Source organism: Dermacentor albipictus, chromosome 7, assembly GCF_038994185.2.
Source record: "Dermacentor albipictus isolate Rhodes 1998 colony chromosome 7, USDA_Dalb.pri_finalv2, whole genome shotgun sequence".
NCBI lineage: Eukaryota > Metazoa > Arthropoda > Arachnida > Ixodida > Ixodidae > Dermacentor > Dermacentor albipictus.
This window is the reverse complement of record NC_091827.1, coordinates 139,675,903-139,697,346: the sequence shown is the minus strand read 5'-3', so window position 1 is coordinate 139,697,346 and position 21,444 is coordinate 139,675,903. Positions and strand designations below refer to the sequence as shown.

The 21,444-nt window shown below is 43.8% G+C and overlaps 1 protein-coding gene across 1 annotated transcript in view; it reads left to right on the top strand.

Moving 5' to 3' along the window:
- LOC139047299 (uncharacterized) overlaps nucleotides 1–21,444 on the top strand; it is a 1,527,628-nt gene that overhangs the window by 1,226,068 nt on the left and 280,116 nt on the right. Inside the window, exons 21-22 of the mRNA XM_070521114.1 lie at nucleotides 13,362–13,414; nucleotides 13,507–13,555. Coding sequence (XP_070377215.1) covers nucleotides 13,362–13,414; nucleotides 13,507–13,555 — 102 coding nt within the window. The remainder of the gene's footprint in view (nucleotides 1–13,361; nucleotides 13,415–13,506; nucleotides 13,556–21,444) is intronic.

Below are 21,444 nucleotides of genomic sequence, written 5' to 3'. Positions count from 1 at the left end.
TATAACGAAATTGGCCAATGTCACCAATAAATTGCTTGGTTACATCATACGTACCCTTCCGCTGTGCCTCTCATTCACAAGAAAACTAGCTTATGAACGTTTTATTCGAAGTAAACTTGGATACGCCTCAGTTATTTGGAGCCCGCACCATCATCATCATCATCAGCAGCAGCAGCAGCAGCCTGGTTACGCCCACTGCAGGGCAAAGGCCTCTCCCATACTTCTCCAACAACCCCGGTCATGTACTAATTGTGGCCATGTTGTCCCTGCAAACTTCTTAATCTCATCCGTCCACCTAACTTTCTTCCGCCCTCTGCTACGCTTCCCTTCCCTTAGAATCCATTCCGTACCTCTTAATGGCCATCGGTTATCTTCCCTGCTCATTACGTGTTCTGCCCATGCCCATTTTTTTATTGATTTCAACTCAGATATCATTACCTTTCGTTTGTTCCCTCACCCAATCTGCTCTTTTCTTATCCCTTAACGTTACATTTATCATTCTTCTTTCCATAGCTCGTTGCGTCGTCCTCAATTTAAGTAGAACCCTTTTCGTAAGCCTCCAGGTTTCTGCCCCGTGCGTGAGTACTGGTAAGACACAGCTGTGGTACAATTTTCTCTCGAGGGATAATGGCAACCTGCAGTTCACGATCTGAGAATGCCTGCCCAACGCACCCCAGCCCATGCTTATTCTTCTGATTATTTCAATCTCATGATCCGGATCCGCAGTCACTACCTGTCCTAAGTAGATGTATTCCATTACCAATTCCAGTACCTCACTACGTATCGTAAACTGCTGTTCTCTTCCCAGACTGTCAAGCATTACCTTAGTTTTCTGCACATTTATTTTTAGACCCACCCTTCGGCTTTGCCTCTCCAAGTCAGTGAGCATGCATTGCAGTTGGTCCCCTGAGTTACTAAGCAGGGCAATATCATCAGCGAATCGCAAGCTACTAAGGTATTCTCCATTACCTCTTATCCCCAATTCTTCCCAATCCAGGTCTCTGAATACCTCCTGTGAACACGCTGTGAATAGCATTCGAGAGATCGTATCTCTCTGCCTGACACCTTTCTTTATTTGAATTTTGTTGCTTTTTTTATGGAGGACTACAGTGGCTGTGGAGCCGCTTAGATATCTTTTAGTATTTTTACATACGGCACGTCTACACCCCGATTCCGCAATGCCTCCATGACTGCTGAGGTTCCGACTGATTTAAACGCTTTCTCGTAATCAATGAAAGCTATAAATAAGGGTTGGTTATATTCCGCACATTTCTCTATCACCTGACTGATAGTGTGAATATGGTCTATTGTTGAGTAGCCTTTACGGAATCCTGTCTGGTTCTTTGGTTGAAGGATGTCTAAGGTGTTCCCGCTTGTATTTGCAATTACCTTAGTGAATGCTTTGTAAGAAACGGACAGTAAGCTGGTCGGTCTATAATTTTTCAAGTCCTTGGCGTCCCCTTTCTTATGGATTAGGATTTTATTAGCGTTTTTCCAAGTTTCCGGTACGTTCGAAGACATGAGCCATTGCCTCTACAGGGTGGCCAGTTTCTCTAGAACAATCTGCCCACCATCCTTCAAAAAATATGCTGTTACTTGAACCTCCTCAGCTGCCTTCACCCTTTGCATAGCTCCCAAGGCTTTCTTTACTTCTTCCGGCGTTACTTGTGGGATTTAAAATTCCTCTAGACTATTCTCTCTTTCATTATCGTCGTGGGCGCCACTGGTACTGCATAAATCTCTATAGAACTCCTCAGCCACTTGAACGATCTCATCCATATTAGTAATGATACTCCCGGCTTTGTTTCTTAAAGCATACATCTGATTGTTGCCTATTCCTAGTTTCTTCTTCACTGCCTTTAGGCTTCCTCCGTTCCTGAGAGCACGTTTAATTCTATCCATGTTATACTTCCTTATGTCAGCTGTCTTACGCTTATTGATTAACTTCGAAAGTTCTGCCAGTTCTATTTTAGCTTTAGGGTTAGAGGCTTTCATACATTGGCGTTCCTTGATCAGCTCTTTCGTCCCCTGCGATACCTTACTTGTATCCTGTATAATGCAGTTACCACCGACTTCTACTGCACACTCCTTAATGATGCCCACAATATTGTCGTTCATTGCTTCAACACTAAGGTCGTCTTCCTGAGTTAGAACCGAATACCTGTTCTGTAGCTTGATCTGGAATTCCTCTATTTTCCCTCTTACCGCTAACTCATTGATCAGCTTCTTATGTGCCAGTTTCTTCCGTTCCCTCCTCGGGTCTAGGCTAATTCGAGTTCTTACCATCCTATGGTCACTGCATCGCACCTTGCTGAGCGCGTCCACATCTTGTATGATGCCAGGTTTAGCGCAGAATATGAAGTCTATTTCATTTCTAGTCTCACCGTTCGGGCTCATCCACGTCCACTTTCGGCTATCCCGCTTGCGGAAGAAGGTATTCATTATCCGCATATTGTTCTGTTCCGCAAACTCTACTTATAGCTTTCCCCGGCTATTCCTAGTGCCTATGCCATATTCCCGCATGGCCTTGTCTCTAGCCTGCTTCTTGCCTACCTTGGCATTGAAATCGCCTATCATTACAGTGCATTTTGTTTTTACTCTACCCATCGCCGATTCCACGTCTTCATAGAAGCTTTCGACTTCCTGGTCATCGTGACTGGATGTAGGGGCGTAGACCTGTACAACCTTCATTTTGTACTTCTTAAGTTTCACTACAAGACCTGCCACCCTCTCCTTAATCCTATAGAATTTCTGTATGTTGCCAGCTATATTCTTATTGATCAGTAGTCCAACTTCAAGTTCTCGTCTCTCCGCGAAGCCCCGGTAGCACAAGTCGTGCCCGCTTTTTAGCACTGTATATGCTTCTTGTGGCCTACTAACTTCGCTGAGTCCTATTATATCCCATTTACTGCCCTCTAATTCCTCCAATAGCACTGCTTAACTCGCCTCACTTGATAACGTTCTAGCGTTAAACGTTGGCAGGTTCATATACCAGCCTGCACCAAGCCCACCTAATTAATATATTAGAATCAATACAAAATCGTGCCGCTAGTCTCATCACTTCTAGGTACAGCCGTGAAGAAAGTGTCAGTGCGATTAAATCATCTCTAGGACTCGAACCATTGGTGTTGCGTCGGAAATTGCAAAACTGTGCCTTTTCCAGCGACTTTATTATAGCTTTATATTGAAGGCTTCTAATCCCACGAATCCGTATATCTCGTCGCCTTTTGAACTCTTTCAGCATCCGGCACCTGCATGGTTCAACATTTTCCTTTAATCAATCGTTTTTGCATAGCGCCATTATAAAATGGAACATTTTACCAGATAGAGTTGTCAAAGAGTGCAACTTCGTTATCTTCAAGCAGATGCTTAGGGATCACCTTAAACCGTAACCTTATAATGACCGTATTCTGCCTTCATTCTTTTGCTTTGCTGTTTCACATTATGACTGTTCTGCTGATTTGCTTTTTCATTCTATTCAGTGAGCCTCGTGGCTTTCTTCTGCTTTATTTTAAGAGGAAGCTTTAGCTCGGGCCCAACTCCGACGCGGCCTATTCAAACACATGTAAAAACGGAAAAACGTTTTTCTGAGATAACCCCTGGACCGATTTCAATGAAATTTGTTGCAATTGAGAGAGAAAGTTAAATTTTAGTGACTGTTGGAAGCGGAATTTTGATTTAGGGCTTGAATTTTGTTCGAAAGATTTTCAAAAATTCAGAAGGTTGAAAAAAATAGAAGTACAAAGTTTACAAATTCATAGCTCTGCATCAAACACAGATATCGCGGTTCTGTAAACGGCATCCGTTAGATCATTCAAAGCGGACAAATTTGATATGTCATTTTGCATCTTACATGAATTTGTTACGTTGTTTACAAGGGTTCTGCAAAAGTTGTAATTATATAATAATAAATTTTTTGACATTCATGTGTAAGATGTCGAATTTGTCCGCTTTAGATGTGCTATCACATACAATTCACAGAATTGCGATATCGTTTTTCTTGCTGAGTTACGGAGTTGTAAACTTGATAGTTTCGTTTTCTGAAAATTTGTGATTTTTGCCAATTTTTAATAAAAAATTGACAACCTAAATCGAAAATTCGAAACCAACAGTCACTAGATTTTAAGTTTTTCTTTTAAATGCGTCAAACCCCGTCAAATTTGGTGCAGTGGTTGGCGAGAAAAACGAATTCTCCTTTTACATGTATTTAGATAGGAGCACCCGAGCTAAAGCTTCCTCTTAATACGAATCGACAGGCTGAGTTTTGTAAGAAATTGTAACCATATGTTCATTTCTATCCTGGTCTTCTGTAACCCCCCCCCTTATGTAATACCCCAACCGGGGTCCTTAAGGAAAAATAAATGATGATGATGATGATACGACGTCATCCGGCACCACGGTGCCCTTTACCAGTTGCTGACGGATCGCGACCGCTACTTTCTATCGAAGGTCGTCGATGATCTTCTCTGCTCCTGGTCTGCAGAACACCAGATTGCTACCGCGTACCACCCTCAAACGAACGGCCTCACCGAGCGACTCAACCGCACGCTAACTGCAATGCTGGCCATGTACGCTTCCGACAATCACCGCGACTGGAACGTCGCTTTACCATACATCACTTTCGCCTACAACTTGTCCCGTCACAATACTGCCGGGTTTTCATCATTTTACCTTTTGTATAGCTGCGACCCCACCTTGCCCTTTGACACGGTGCTACCTCCCGCAGTACAATCACCCAGCACTGGTTACGCTCGCGATGCTATTGACTTAGCCACCCAGGCCCGAGATGTCGCCCGTTATCGCCTCACAGACTCGCAAGCTTCTCAGAAGCGACGCTACGACCTTCGGCACCGAGACAGCTATTTTTCCCGTGGTTCTTTTGTCCTTCTATGGGCGCCTTCACGTCGCGTCGGCTTGTCGGAAAAACTACTTTCCCGTTATGCTGGTCCATACCAGATCTTACACCAACTGTCCGACGTGACATACGAGATCGCCCCAGTCGGTCAGCCTTCAGTGCCTTACAATGTCACCAGCGATGTTGTTCACGTCGTCAAACTCAAGCCCTGTGTCTCCGCATTAAGTAAGGCTCTATAACTTGCACCGGGATGGAGCTTCTCCGCCGGGGTGGTGATGTTACGGCGAAGGGAAGGAAGAAGTTGAATTGGACTAGAGGAAAACGAAGTCTGGCAGTTGCCCGAACGCCATATACATCAGTTGTAAATATACATTATTTCGCACTCGTGGGCCTGCTTTCTTCCTGCAACAATATCAGTAGAGATGAAAGCTCATACTAGATATGAGTGGGTCATAAGCAGCAGTACCTCAATTAGATGGCATTGTGTAATACCAATTATGAAAGAATGGAGAGAGTGAAGAGCCTTTTAATACGGTACCTCGTGCTACTCTATTAGGAGGAACGATGAGAACAAAAAATTGGTATTACAGTACGTTAGTTAAACTGCAACGATTTGAAAAGAAAATTTCAGCTGAGGGCTGGAGATGAATTTCACCTGCTCACATGAAAAACACTGGTACACTACCAGAAGTACTACAGTCTATCGAGTACTACAGTCTATGGGAAAGCTAACTTATACAGAAATCAACAATGATGGAACAAGCTCTCCACTACATGAAAGGCTTGTTAGACAGTCTGGCCTCTCATTTTCTGATTAATTAGCTCATATCGACATCAGTAATAAGACCCGAATCAAGAACTACCCCAGATTGCACATTGTGCTTCATATAGCTGGACAAATATATCGGCAAGTCAACAGCCCCAAATCAGGTAAAGATGGCAAAGGCAAAGATGGCGAATCCAGCACGTGGGCTAAGTAATTATGCCATGCCTGTGCACAAATTCAACACACACTGAAAAGAATAATCTTAAAATCATGGGCGGTGGTCGAGCGGATACAATGGAAGATCGCAGATGCTGTACTTGTGCCTAAGGCATCGTACGCGTTGACTTATCAGCAGCGCCCAAAAAAGACAACTCACCGAATACAGACGTGAGGCACTGACAGGCATTTCCAACTTTACCATTCTTGAAGACTTCTGCAGGAAAGAGCAAATGAACAAGTACCTAGACACAGTAGAATTGCGATCTGCTGCCCTAATTCTTTGCCTCGGAACCTGGTTGCAAGATACTATGCCAGCTAGCATGTGAGATGCAAATATGACTACCACTCCTTACAGAAACACAACATCAGGAGCACTTGAACTTGAAACATGACAGGCCCATATCGTGCAATATTGGTGTAAACAATTAGGCTAGGAGACTACATGCAACTGCCAAACACACAGATGAGGTTGCGAATCATAACCCAAACAAACGTCAGGTACATACAGTACACTGATGTGGCAATAACAGTGGAACAGTGGTGTGATACTACATAAAAATAAATACCATACAACCAGCAAAGCTGAACTGAGAGCAATGAAAGCAGCACTTGCAGTGCGCATTTGCAGACTACAACATCCTGCATGCCTGCATGCAATCACCAGAAACTGTTGGGACCTATAGATCACAAAAGGTTGCCGGGAAAGTTGGGAGATTGACTTGTGACTTGCAAGCACACGGCCATGAAATTAAATTACAATATACATAGCCACGCAGGTATTCTAGGACACAAGCGGGCTCATGAGCCCAAGGTAAGAAATGAAAACTGGATGAGTTGGCATGGATTCATTATTAACTACAGCGAAAAAATAGACAGCGGAGAAGATCAAAGCACTTCGTTCATTCACTTCGTTCTTCTCTATTGTCTTTCTGTTGCTCTGTAATTAATGAATCCATGAGGCTGCACAGGAGAAGAACAACGCCCCCGCCGAAGCCCCTGATTTCAAATGTAAATCAATAGCACACACACATACACACATAAATGTTGCAAGGGCATGAAGCAGTATCAACCGGATGACACTAGAGAGGGATGAGGGCTATACCCCAACTAAGATTTATTGTTAAATTGAGGCAATGTGTACAGTTAACCAGAAAAAAAAAAGAGACAGCAACAAGGCAAGCAAACATTGGTGTTTGATACAACCAAACATAAATAAAAATGTTACTGAAAGAAAACACAGATAAAAACTCCAAATGTAGGAAAAAACGAATCACTGCAATCGCCAATCATTCATGCCAGCTGCTTTCAAGAAACATCGTTCTTTTTCCTATAGATAGACTGGCAGCTTGCTTAAGCAAGCACAATCCTCTTGTTTTATGCCATTGGAAAAAAAAATACCTGTTTTTTGGAAGACAGTCGCAGCACAGTTGGTGATCGCAAGGCCATTTTCCCTGGACTTGTACATTTATTTTTGTTTTTCTCTTTCCTGTTTTTGACTGTTTGGTTTCATGAGAGACTGGGTTTTATCAGGTTTTCTTGATGTGCTACTTTCTGGTAACTTTTAAAAATCACTGCATTCTCACAATAAACGTTTTCATTAGAAGTATGCGTGCCATGCTCTTACTGCTTCACACTATACACCCTCGCAACACTGGCCAAATAAATGAATATATAAGGTAAACACAAGCATCATAAGGGCCATTAAAGGATCGTGTTGAAGTCTATAAATATCAACAATAGCCTGGCTGCAAACAGCACCAGAGAACACACGGACGAACAAGAAAACCGAGATTATCTAACAACCGGAAGGTTAATGAACACGCCTAGTAAATGCTGGCTGACAAGCAATAAGCCGAACATACACAAAAAGGAGAAGCAAAAATTTATGTGTTTCCTCACAGGAAATGCATTCATTTCTAACGCAGGCCATAGTGACAAGATTCTCCCAGCGTTTTTAGATCTATAGCTTCCATAATTTCTCTAGGCATCTGATCGGCACAGAATACTGCATTAATAAAGGGAAAATGAGACATCCACCAACACGTAGCTAAGTGCTACAAAGAAAACCCATACAGGTTCTTCCATAAAGAAGCTTCACAGTTAAAGAAAAGTTTAACAGGACGAATTTTTCTTCATGTGCGGAGCTTTTCTTTCGAGGGATCCGTATGGGGTTCTTTGGTAGCACTTAGCTTCGTTTGGGTATTTCCCCTTTATTAATTACTTTTATCCACCTTGCGGCTTTCCGCCGAATTATTACGTGAAACTGTTGCCTTTGCTTGTGAGTTGTTTATAAATTTGACTTCGTCCTGCCATCTGCTAGTTGCCTGGTTGGCTCAGGCGGCAGCGTCATGGCCCCGGAAATGCGGTGGTCTCGAGATCGAGTCCCGGACCGGGACAAATTTGTCTTCAACTGCGGAGCTTTTCTTTCAAACAGACCATATGGGTTTCCTTTGTAGCACTTAGCTACGTTTGGGTGGATGTCTCATTTTACCTTCATTAATTACATCCCTTCACCTTGCGGCTTTCGCAGAATTATTACGTCAGGGTGCTAGCTTCTTCCTTTACAATGCACTCTCAGATGTTTAGGATGCATTGTACAGGAAGAATCTTGAATTCTGTGCAGATTGGCTGCCTAGAAAAAGCACAGAAGCTGTCGATGTTAAGACACTGGGCGAATATTGTGTGAGCACGGCCTCTGTTGCACTTTCAGAGATGGATGGGTTTCCTTTTGGCATCTGCTTAGTCACATATCAGTTCTTGTTTCTCCCTCTTGTGTCACTTCGATTTATTGCTGGTCAACCAGCATTTACTCGGCATGTTCAATAAACTTTCATTTTTTATTGCGCCTTAGGATCGCTTTAGTATCTAGCAGAAGGGCGTTCATTCTTTTTACGGTGAAACTGTATATGCCTAGGCGAAAGACTCGTCGTCCCACCGCAGCAACCATACTCGAGGGTATGAGCTATTTCATTCGTCTTAGGTGACGGATGGACAAATTTCTCGTTGGGTAGACATAAATATGCTTACGAATTTAAAACATATACGTTTATCACTGTATTATTGCTGGGAAAGCACAAAGAGGGGGACGTGGTTAAGACAAGATTATGATGACATAATTATCTTGCAGCAAACGGGCGGCAGGCCATGGCTACACCAATAGTGACGTCGTTTTTCTCTCGGAGCAGAGCGCGCGTGCAGCCGTCTTTCTCCGACTTCGCGATGGGTTCAATAATCAGCCCCTGTATTTAATTAAATGAAATTTGCAGCCCCGATGGGTCACTTGGTAAATACAGTGCATAACCGAGTCATAAATACTATGATTAACGCATTACGAAACACAAATTCGCAACATACTTCAGAAAGACCTTGATGAATCAGATGGAATAATACAATGAACAACTCATTGCATCCTTCATGATGGTAAATATGCGAAGGGCGATGTGTGGAATTCCAAATAAACAATAAGATAAAATCAAGCCAAACGTGTGCATAACCTCATAAGAAACAGACGTAACCAATATTTGAGAAAGACTTTAATAAACCATCGGAATTACCAAAGTGATAAACAGTAGAGCCGCGCATTTCAGCTTCGCTGGTTTATCGTCTGTACGGGGTGCGGAGGCGGTTTTTTGTGTTATTACTTGTTCAGTGTTGTATGATGTTGTGCCCTTCTTCCCTTTGTAACTGTTTCCTTATTCCCCTTCACCTAATACTCCAACCTTGCAGCCTGCGAGGTATATAAATATATAAATACATGAGCGCATATCATTAATTCATCTGCATACACCTCGCACCATCCCTCCCTCAACAAACGTCACGGTGCAACAGTGTAGTACATAAGCATCACATGATATTAAGATTGTGACCCATGCGCTGCATAAGCAAACCTTGCAGAAGATGACAAATTGGATTGTTTAAAATAAGACCACTTATATATATCGCAGTTACTTTAGCAGCGTTTATTTTACAACTGGATGAAAAAATTCACGTCGCATAAATTTCAACACATGCACTGAATCTGCAGGTTCTTTTGCGTATTAATATATATATATATATATATATATATATATATATATATATATATATATATATATATATATATATATATATGAGTGGTGCTACAAGGTAAACAGAACAAGTATTTAATTTCGACAGTTTCGATCGGTGGACCGATCTTCGTCAGGGTTTACAAAAAAATGGCAGTTCGGCCGTGGTAGGGAAGACACCAGACCGGGTACCCGGTCGTTCTTACATACATCAAACCGAGAGGAACAGTTGTGACAGTGATTGATTTTCGGCACCTTGGCAGATTTACAGCGGCCTTTGGCAGCTATGCAGGGCAAGAGGAAGGCGGAGTCACATGTATGTAGAGCAAGGAGGTAAGTGAGGGAAAAAAAGGAAAAAGGAAGAAAGAAAGAAAACGGAAAGAAAAAGAAAAAAGCACACAGGAGGAGGGAGACGTAAGACGGAGAGGGAGGGGGGCGGGAAGTAGCGGCAGCTAGGTTCCCGTGCACCCGAGGCAAGGAGGGAGAAAGCGGTCGCTCCGCAGCTCCAGTGCGTGGGCTGCCGATGTAGCGGGAGCGGGTGGCGGGGGGCACAATAGAGAAGGGGCCCAGAAGGAAGACAGAAGAGCGGCAACTTGTAGAAAGAAACACAGTGTCACAGTACAAATATACAAGGCACGGCCCGTTCCGGCAGCTTTGTGGTCCAGCTATGGTGCGAAAAAAAGAAAAAAATAGTTCCAAAGAAGAATATATGCATGGGATTCGCAAAGCAAGTGCGCCCATGGGCTTAGATTTAGGGAGTCGAGTTAAATAGCCTCCTTGTCGTCCAGTTTTTGAACGTTTAACAGACAACCGACATCAAGTCAGCACGTGCGTATTTCAGGAAGGGCAATAGGTCACTCAGAATGACCACTTCAGTGGCAGGGTCCAGGAAACTGAATTTATTGGTTTTCCGCTCGCCTCCTTGAGGCGCATGCGGAGGGGTGAGCAAGCAGTGAATAGCCAGCGTCTCAATTTTAGAGTACATAGCATGTATTCGCGTTTCCCATGCACTTTCACGGCATATCCCGGAGGCACGTCATCCGCCCCGGACTCTCATTAATTCCTTTAGTGTACGTTCCAAATTTATGGATGAAAAAAGATTCTCTCTGCTTTTTTCATCCATAAATTTGGAACGTACACTAAAGGAATTAATGAGAGTCCGGGGCGGATGACGTGCCTCCGGGATATGCCGTGAAAGTGCATGGGAAACGCGAATACATGCTATGTACTCTAAAATTGAGACGCTGGCTATTCACTGCTTGCTCACCCTTCCGCATGCGCCTCAAGGAGGCGAGCGGAAAACCAATAAATTCAGTTTCCTGGACCCTGCCACTGAAGTGGTCATTCTGAGTGACCTATTGCCCTTCCTGAAATACGCACGTGCTGACTTGATGTCGGTTGTCTGTTAAACGTTCAAAAACTGGACCACAAGGAGGCTATTTAACTCGACTCCCTAAATCTAAGCCCATGGGCGCACTTGCTTTGCGAATCCCATGCATATATTCTTCTTTGGAACTATTTTTTTCTTTTTTTCGCACCATAGCTGGACCACAAAGCTGCCGGAACGGGCCGTGCCTTGTATATTTGTACTGTGACACTGTGTTTCTTTCTACAAGTTGCCGCTCTTCTGTCTTCCTTCTGGGCCCCTTCTCTATTGTGCCCCCCGCCACCCGCTCCCGCTACATCGGCAGCCCACGCACTGGAGCTGCGGAGCGACCGCTTTCTCCCTCCTTGCCTCGGGTGCACGGGAACCTAGCTGCCGCTACTTCCCGCCCCCCTCCCTCTCCGTCTTACGTCTCCCTCCTCCTGTGTGCTTTTTTCTTTTTCTTTCCGTTTTCTTTCTTTCTTCCTTTTTCCTTTTTTTTCCCTCACTTACCTCCTTGCTCTACATACATGTGACTCCGCCTTCCTCTTGCCCTGCATAGCTGCCAAAGGCCGCTGTAAATCTGCCAAGGTGCCGAAAATCAATCACTGTCACAACTGTTCCTCTCGGTTTGATGTATGTAAGAACGACCGGGTACCCGGTCTGGTGTCTTCCCTACCACGGCCGAACTGCCATTTTTTTGTAAACCCTGACGAAGATCGGTCCACCGATCGAAACTGTCGAAATTAAATACTTGTTCTGTTTACCTTGTAGCACCACTCAAGTTCTTTACGTTTGAAAGGTAGCCTGAAGAATCCCTCTATGCCTACTATATATATATATATATATATATATATATATATATATATATATATATATATATATATATATATATATATATATATATATATTATGTATAAAAAGGCACCGCGATGGACGAACCAGACTACCGCTACGGTTGAATGTCACGAATTTACATTCCACCTTCAGTAATCACACAGATCATTTGCGGCTTGGTTCAGGCGCCGACGCGGGATTTCAGGTTGGTGGTTATTGTTCCGTTTGGTGCAAGAACATTCTTAGGAGCAAGCGCTGCATATTGACAATCACGACCAATATACGCACATAATTTCTCCAGAAGCTGACGCCGAGCACGGGTAGCGCGAGGATCTCGTTGGGCTGGCACGACGAGTTTGTTGGAGTTGGAGTTGGAGCTTATTTCACCACAGTGATTCAACGTTTACACATTCATACATGAGGCAAAGATACAATGTGTGGTGTGGAATGCGGGAAAAATGACACTGGCCGAATTCCGAATACTGCACGTGCGGTTAGGGTAGCTATATAAACTTGTTGAAAGGTCATCTTGATTGTTGTTGCGCAGGCTGAACAAAATAATCGTAGAAGGCAGATGAGGCAACACACAGCGTTGAACAACCAGGTGTGAACAGCTGTTTACGTGCGCCGTGTCTCATTGCACAGAACTTCAGAAACCGCCACTCCGCACTCCAACACAAATCTTAACTTCAACTCGAGTTTAAATGACAAAACACGCATATTATTTGCTCCTAATAAAGAAAAGCCGGCAATAATGTAATACAAATGTTTGATTCATTACAATAAAAGAATTATGCAGCGTGTGCCACGAAACCTGGCAGTAGGCAACCGTGGCTGTCGCACTAGTTGCATTGTTGAAATCGCAATCATGTGAAATGGGCCCTCTAAAAATTGCATTGCGACGCGTGTGACTTCACCTATTTTCGTCGCTCCAGTCGCAGCATGTGAAACAGCCTTAACGCCTTCACCGCTTCCAGCGACGAATTTCGCTTAGAGATTATTTCGGTCCGAGCCAAGTTAGCGGCCGGCATCATGTTTTCTAACGCCGGGCATCGGGTGATTCCAGCCGGCCGCAGTTCACCGCTTCGATGTTGGCTTTTTCGGCTCCATCCATATTATTTATACGTAAAATACACTGTCATCTTTTTATGTTATAGGGCGATATTGCTTGCATTGTGTCTACGTAGATTTTTCACTTTCTAATGCCAAGGGCGATGGGCTTCTTAATGTCGTAAGCAAGCAACATTTTTCTTCAAGCGTCTCTTTTATTTACAGGTCTCGTTTAAGCAATTTTGACTTTCAAGTGCACTTCCTGGAAAACTATGTTTGTAAGCATTCATGTTTATACGACGTGACACCATTCTTTTTACTTTCAAGAGTTGGCTTCGCTATCCCTAATTCTTTCGTTTTTTCTTCGCAGTTGTTCCATTGGCCTACACTGCTCCTATATTGATGTATCCAAATTTTAGGTAAGCATAACAACTTTTCGTGTTATGATGTTCAGTTGCACAGTAAGAAAAATGAAGCTCAAGTACATATGGATCACTTGCTTAGTAAGAGAAGCGAGAGGACGGAGAAACACCATGAGAAGAAGGTCCAAAATTGAAAAAAAGCTACTGACAGATGGAGTAGTACACATGGTATAACGGATATAAACAGGAATAAGGTGCCTCAGAAAGGCTGGCCAATGTTTCCATAGGAGGACCTGTCTTCGTCAATGGCGGCCTCGTGATCCTCGGAAGGTTAGTTTTAGCGGGTTAGTTGAGTGACGTCAGGTGTAGGCGTTGTCGGTGGTGTCTCACCATAAAGAGAAAGACTCGAAAGAAACTGAGCGCTGTCATCTCACCTGTCTAGGCGTGGTTTCAAAGACGAGGGGAAAACAGCGGGAGAATGGCAAGAAGGCAAAAAAAAGAAAAAGAAGACATAAAGAGGGACATAGGACGGCTAGGTATACATAAAATGCGCTACATAACGTACACTTATACGTACGATAACGTAACGTGTACGTGTTCATAACATGTCACACCACTATGCGGGAGCGATAGGTTAGGAGGCCCTCGAAGGTGTCGTAGGCGGTATGGGTTTATGGTTTTAGAAGAGCCGGTGAATGTGCGAGTAACAAAGACATCACATCACATCACATCACATCACTTTATTTTCCTTAAAGACCCCTTTCGGGGTGTTACATAAGGGCTGGGGTTTACAAGATGCAGGCGTTCACAGAAGTCGAAAATGTGGATGGACAGGTTATGGCAGCGACATGGTGGGGAAGGCCGTTCTAGTCAGTAGCTGTTCGTGAAAAAAATGAGTTCATGAAGGTAGTAGTGCGGGCTCGTGGACGCAAAACTTGAAGAGGGTGACCGATGCGATGGGATCGGCGTGGTGGGGGTGCGCAGATGTATGGTTCTTGTCTGAGGGGCGAATAAAAAAACTTGTGATATAAAACAAGACTGGCAATGCGACGGCCAGCAGAAAGGTCACACAAACCTGATTGTTATTTTAGCGATGATATGCTAACGTCGTATGAGTATGAAGAGGAAATAAATCTGGTAGCTCGGCTTTGTACAGCTTCGGTGGCATTTGTTAAATATGCTTGATGAGGGTTCCAGATGGGCGATGCGTATTCCAGTTTAGTTCTGATAAGTGAGATGTATGCTTGTAGTCTGACGTGTTGAGGGGCTTCCCTCAGGTGACGTTTTAAGAAACCTAATGTTTTATTAGCTGATGATATTAGGTAAGTTACGTGCAGTCGCCAAGATAAGTCATGAGAAATGGTGATACCTAAGTATTTATAAGACTGGACGAGGTCAACAGGGGAGTTAGAAACGGAATATTCAAAAACAAAAGGGTTGCGACGGCGGTGAAAAGACCTGTACTTACATTTGTTAGGGTTGAGTGTCATCATCCACTGCGAACACCAGTTTAGCACGAGGTTTAGGTTTGCCTGAAGGGACACTTGGTCAGAAGGGTTAGTTACCGAACGATAAATAGCGCAATCATCAGCGAACAAGCGGATATGGCAAAATACGCGCTGGGGTAAGTCGTTTATGTAAATGAGGAATAACAAGGGACCGAGGACGGATCCTTGTGGGACGCCAGAGGTGACTGGGAGCGGGTCGGAGGATTGGATATTAATGAAGACAGACTGAGAGCGATGCGTGAGGAATTCGTTATTCCACGCGATGATGTTTGGATGCAGGTATAACTGGGAAAGTTTAAGCAGCAAGCGTTGATGAGGTACTTTGTCGAATGCCTTAGCGAAGTCTAAGAAGATGGCGTTAGTTTGTAGATTAATATCAAGGTTTGCGTGAATGTCACGAAGAAAAATGGCTAGTTGAGTCTCGCACGAAAAACCCTCACGAAAACCATGCTGTGACGGGTGAAAGAAGTTATTGGAATCTAAGAATTGCATGATTTCGGAGTAAATGACGTGTTCCATGATTTTGCAGGGAATACTTGTTAATGAAATGGGCCGATAATTAAGAGGTGAATCAGTATTACCTGTTTTGTGCACGGGAACGACCTTCCCCACTTTCCAGTCGTCTGGAATGGTTCCTTCGGAGAAGGATTGTGAAAACAATAAACAGAAAATACCGGAACAGGCTGGGTTAGCGTTTTTCAAAATTTTTGGATTGACGTCATCTATGCCGGCGGCAGATGAATTTTTTATTTTATCAATTATGCACGAAATTCCACTACTGCTGAAAGTTATGGCGTCCATGGCTGTAGCAATAATAAGGGGTAGTGTAAAACATGGTGCATTGGATTCGTCTGTAAATACAGATGAAAATGCAGTGTTAAAGATGTCTGCACAGTCGGAATCAGCCACGATTTCACCAGCATTGTTAGTGAGGGTGATAGCGCGCGCTTCCTTCGGGTTTATCACCTTCCAGAATTTCTTGGGGTTATCAACTATCAATTTTGGTAGTACTACTTCGTAAAATGAACGCTTAGCACTTCCGATCTCGGCCAAGTATGCGTTCTCAGCTTCATAATATTTTTCCCATGCGGGGGGGTTTGCGTGGCGTTTCGCTGTACGGAATGCGCGTTTTTTCTTGTTTTCGAGCCTTTTCAGTGTCTTTATGAACCAGGGTTTCTGATTACTCTTTCGTAAACTGCATGACGGAATGTATTTATTTGTTAGTTCGATAACTTTATGTTTGAAAAGGGTCAAGTTCTCATTCACACTTCTGGAAAGATAGGATGTTTCAAAGACCGACAGAAAGTTCGTTATTTCAGAGTTGACTGCTTCGTAGTTTCCCTTATCATAGACCCTAATAGTTTTCTGGGAAGTTTGTTTCAATTCAGGTGAGAAGTTAAAGTTGGCATGGATTACTTTATGGTCGCTGATTTCTCAGAGGCCTGTAATGAAATTAAGACTGTCTGGATGAGTGGTCAGTATGAGATACTGAGAGTGTTCGCTGCTTCCCCTGCGACGCGTGTCGGTACGGATACAACTTGGCTCAAGTTAAAATTAAGGCAAACGTCAATGAAGTCATTCGGCTCTTCTTGACTAAGTATGGGCTGAGGTTGGTTACTCCAGTCGATATTGGGGTAATTGAAGTCCCCAAAAAGTAGGATGTGTGCTTTAGGGTGCTTTGATACTAGTCTATTTAGAACATTGTGAAGCTTGCGGGGAAAGTCGGGACTTTTGCGAGGTGGCCTATAACACACACCGATTAATAACGTCAGAGGTGAGGCGCGGCACATAATCCACAGCATTTCTAAGTCTGACGCGACATTAATGGCAGTTCGCTGACTACAATTAGGATGCCTCCATCACGAGAATACTTGCGATCAGCGCGAAAAAGACTAAAATTGGGCAGGTCAAACAGAATTTCTGAGTCAGTGATATCGTTGTTCAGCCATGTTTCGGTTAATATAAGTAGATTGCTGCCTGACGAAGTTACAAGGTTCGATACGATATCGCGTTTCGGCTGGAAGCTGCGAATGTTAGTAAAGATTACTGATAGTGAAACGTTGGCACATGGCGTAGGTGGGGGATAGCGCGATGACCGGCAAGGATGAGTTGATTGTTAAGATATTTCTTTTACAGATTCTCAAAGTTCATCAAAAACGTAACGTTTGGGGCCAATATGCAAAGTTTTAAATCTCAGGGAAAAAGGCACGGACTTCACCCTGGCAAAAGCGACAAGATGTTTCCGGCAGTTTTGAACGCCGCGCGAGAAGTCTTCACCTACGCTGTAGTCTGTACCTTTGAATTTTGAGCCTTTAGAAAAAATTGTTTCTTTAGTTTTAAATGATGTAAACTTAACGATAATTGGGCGTTTCCTGTCCTTAGAGTGTCGTCCGAGGCGATGGGCGCATTCAATGTCGCTAGGGCTCAACTGGGTGTCCAGGTAGTTAGAGCAGTGGCGAATGATCAAGTCTTCTGTTAGCGAATACGTTTCAGTGGAGTTGGTATCGGATAAACCATAGAAAAGTAGGTTATTGCGCCGAGAGCGATTCTCTGCGTCATCTAGACGAGTTGAGGAAGAAGGACTTGAGTAGCTTAGCAGCAACGCATAGGCTAATTTTGAAGGTGCTATGATGACGACGTGGAGTCTCTGGGCAATGGATAGGGCAGTTGGAAGGCAGCAGCTTGGTCCTTCAAGGGACGTTAGCTTCACTAGTGCGGCGTAGCCGTGGTCACGGCGGTTCACAGAAGTGGCGTGACTCTGTGTGGTCGAGGCCCCGAAAAAGGCGTGTTAGCGTTTGTGACATCGGAATGTGTCGGTGTGGGTCTTTAACATTAAATACCATAAGCAAAGACAAAAACAAAGGACAAATAGGAGGGTGACAGCAGAAAAAGAAACGGGAGGGGCCAGGTGTACACGGGAAAAGGACTCGTATGGTTGACAAGTGCGCAAAAGTGCGCAAGAGAATAATAAACTGAGTGTTACGAGATATACAGGGAAGAAATAGAAATGGAGAAGTATGTGAGATTCAGCATCGCCGTTAGGTTGCTGGCATAACGAGTTTTGTGCCTTTGATAATGGTATAAGAGTTTCAGGTTCAAGTTACAGCATTCAGCTATTCTAAGTAGCCACGTGTCAAATAAAAGACAGAAAAGAAGCTACTGTACGCACATCTGATTTAACAATGACACATATAGCTTGATCTAACATCCGTCTAATAATTTAAAAGCTCTTTCTCCCAGCGCCACAGAATGTGTGCTAACGTGGTATCCCGGGTGATGTTTGAGCATAAAATATGCGCTCAAGATTTCGCGTGCTTTATTCTAGATCGGCATCGAACAAAAGCCTTGGTTCTTCTGAAGATAGGCTTGCCAACGCATCGTGCGCAGTGTGCCACCAAATGTCATGGTGACTTGAGCATTTCTGTCCCATACCCTTTGCTGTTCCATTAAAGCTTTCAGCTCGTTCTTGACTATTGTTAGGCCCGGTACATTGAAACTTTGAAGCATTGACAAAGCGCCAACATTTTCTACGTGCATGACTTAAAAAGTTGTTGAGCATTATATTCTAAAACTTGTCCCTAGCCTCCCTGACAAGACGCTTCAGGCTTTTACTCATGTGACTAATGGCTCTCCTTTTATTAGGATCACACATAATCTTGTTTGCGCTCCGCTTCTGTTTTAATTTTCTTTGGCGTATATAATTGCTCTAGTGATCCTTGTGCACTTCTTCTTGCGCGTATTGAATGCTTCGGGATAAACTGCCTTTTACAGTAGTCAACTTAGTTTGAAAAGCTATCCCACAGTTCGTCAGCTACAGCACTGGTCTCAAGAAGACAAATGAAATTGTCAAATGAACACTGGAGGAAGTCCAACAAAGTGACATCATCAGTGGCATCAAAGTTGAGAACCATGTTAGGAGGTTTCGGATGCGGGTGATCTGGCGTCATGTCTAAATCTATTATAACCATTTTACCTTCTGACAAGCCCTCATGGAGCTCACATATACAGCGATATGACAGCAGTTCGTAAGATACAAAGAATAGGTGAAGAATAAATCATGATGTTGCACATATTGTCGTATAAATTTCTACGACTTGAGTTAAATTTCAGCAGCACGCCAGTTTTATTAGTTGCTCACAGCCTGACTCATCCGTTGAATTAAAGGATAGCGCATTCCAGTCGACGCCTCGCACAATAGAATAGCCTAAAAGTAGTATTGGGTCGCCATGGTTTAGCTTTGTGTCCATAAAATGTCACAGATTATTAGGCATGTTTATAGGGGAATTCCAAACTGATTCTATATTCTTCGGAACATGAAGTAGAGAAAAGAGTAAATCACGTTTAACCATAACTTCCCCTCCTCCACCTCTTTCTATCTGGTATTTTCCACTTGTATAATTGGGGGGGGGGGGGCGACTTCAGCATTTCGTCATGTCCGGATGAAGCCAAGTTTGATTCATTACCATAGTTTGTGGTTCATGCACCAAAATATAATTTCAATGGTGGCTACATTAATAGCTATGCTCCTGGCGTTTACTTTTATAAAACTAAAGCATCCATTGGGCCAGTTATTGAGTCGCACACGATCGGCCTCTGTGAGAGAATGAGACCTGACTTCCGTCGGTAACTTCAACTCACGTGTACAGAACATCGCCTCTTTTAATGTTGTTGAAGATATATTTAACTTTCGTGCCATTACGACTGTCTTCATCTGAAGATTTCCATAGCTTCTTGCCAATCTCAGTAACCCTTATTGAATAATCTTCTGATGTACTTACTTCTGTATTTTTGAGCTAGTGACAGTTCTACGAAATTTTCATCTTATCTCTAAAATCAATTAGCTTTAGAAATTTAGGTCTTCCTTGCCCGGTGTTTTCTTTCCTAGTCTATGAAATATTTCGATGGAATACAGTTTCTGTCCGAGTTTATTTCATAATATATCATTACTAAACTTCTTCAATAATGTTTCCTGTGTTTCACGCCCTTCATCGTTTACACCTCTAACTTTGAGATTGTTGCGGCGAGATAGGTTTTCGAAATCATTAAGCTGCCTGGAAATGCTGCTCATCGCTGTTTCTTCACCAATAACAACGCTCTCTAAGTCGGTTAGCTATTTTTCGACTTTCATCAATTCTCTACAGTTTATTTTTAATAGGCAGATGCCTGGCTTGTATTTCAAGAATGCGTGCTTCAGAAGATGTCTGGTTTTCCTGTACGTCTGAAATTTTAGTCTGAATGTCTTTCTGCGTGTTAATTATTTGGTTGAAAATTTTTTCAGTAATAGGACCGGGCTTAGATGCGTTATCTCGAGAAACCTTGAGTAACATGAAAGCCATCAAAAAGCAGTCACATATACAATGCACTAGCCTATGCCGGCACGGTAGCATTATTCAACAGAGGTAGCAGCTATCAAGCCCATATTTTCTTTCACCAACCTGAACAAGTAAGGTACGTTCGATGACATTGTCATGGCAGTGCTGCCGTGTCCACTGAAGTAGGCGCGTGCACATGCGCCTTTTACAGCGACAGGCACGCCTGGTGAGGTTCCCGTGATGTCAGCGTGCCCAAAGACGGTGCGCCGTAGTTCATGTCCACCTGTCGAAGAGGAGGCATAATCACGTCAAATGAAGGTGTGCAGAACGAGTGGTACCCAAGAAGCCATTGCGCCGCGTCGATCACTTCAGGCTCCAGGCAGCATCCGTCAAAGAGTGGGCATGAAGAGTGGGCATGGGAGCAGTGACAACGGCATGGCTCCAATACTTCGTTTTTTCAGCGTGCAGGCAGTGCTGTCGAACATCGTGACGTCATCCTTCGGCTGCACCCTGTGGCTCGCCGATTGATCTTAGCCCGGCGGCTGAATTTGCCGGAACTTCCAACACCGACAGCTTCTGCACGTCTGGCTGTGGTTATTCGCTCGCCGAGTGGCTCGTCCACAGCCATCCAGCGTCATCGACAATGCCATCACCACCCGCACCGGATTTGAGAAGCCGACGCGCTTGCTTTCCCTTCAGTGGGCATAGGAGCAGTGACAACGGCATGGCTCCAATACTTCGTTTTTTCATCGTGCAGGTGCGTACGCAGTAGTCTTTACACACAAAAAGGAGCAACGATCGCTATTTGTTACTGCTCCCGTGCACACGGGTTTGCTGTGATATTGCTTGTGATTGCTTTTCGATGGTTCTCTTGCTATTGCGCTCGGGTGACATTGAGTCGAACCCGGGTCCCACAACTCGCTCCGAGGTCCTCCTAGATGTAGATAGCCTACCAGACGATCCATCTGATCAAATGAAGGTTATGTTTCAGCTCCTGAAAAAGGTACACTCTCGTATGCTGCAAACCTCAAAAAGCCAGGCTGGAATAACAGCGGACATAAAAACCATTAAAATAGTCAAAAGAACATAGAATCAAGGTTAGCTGGCATGCAGAAGGGGCTGGATG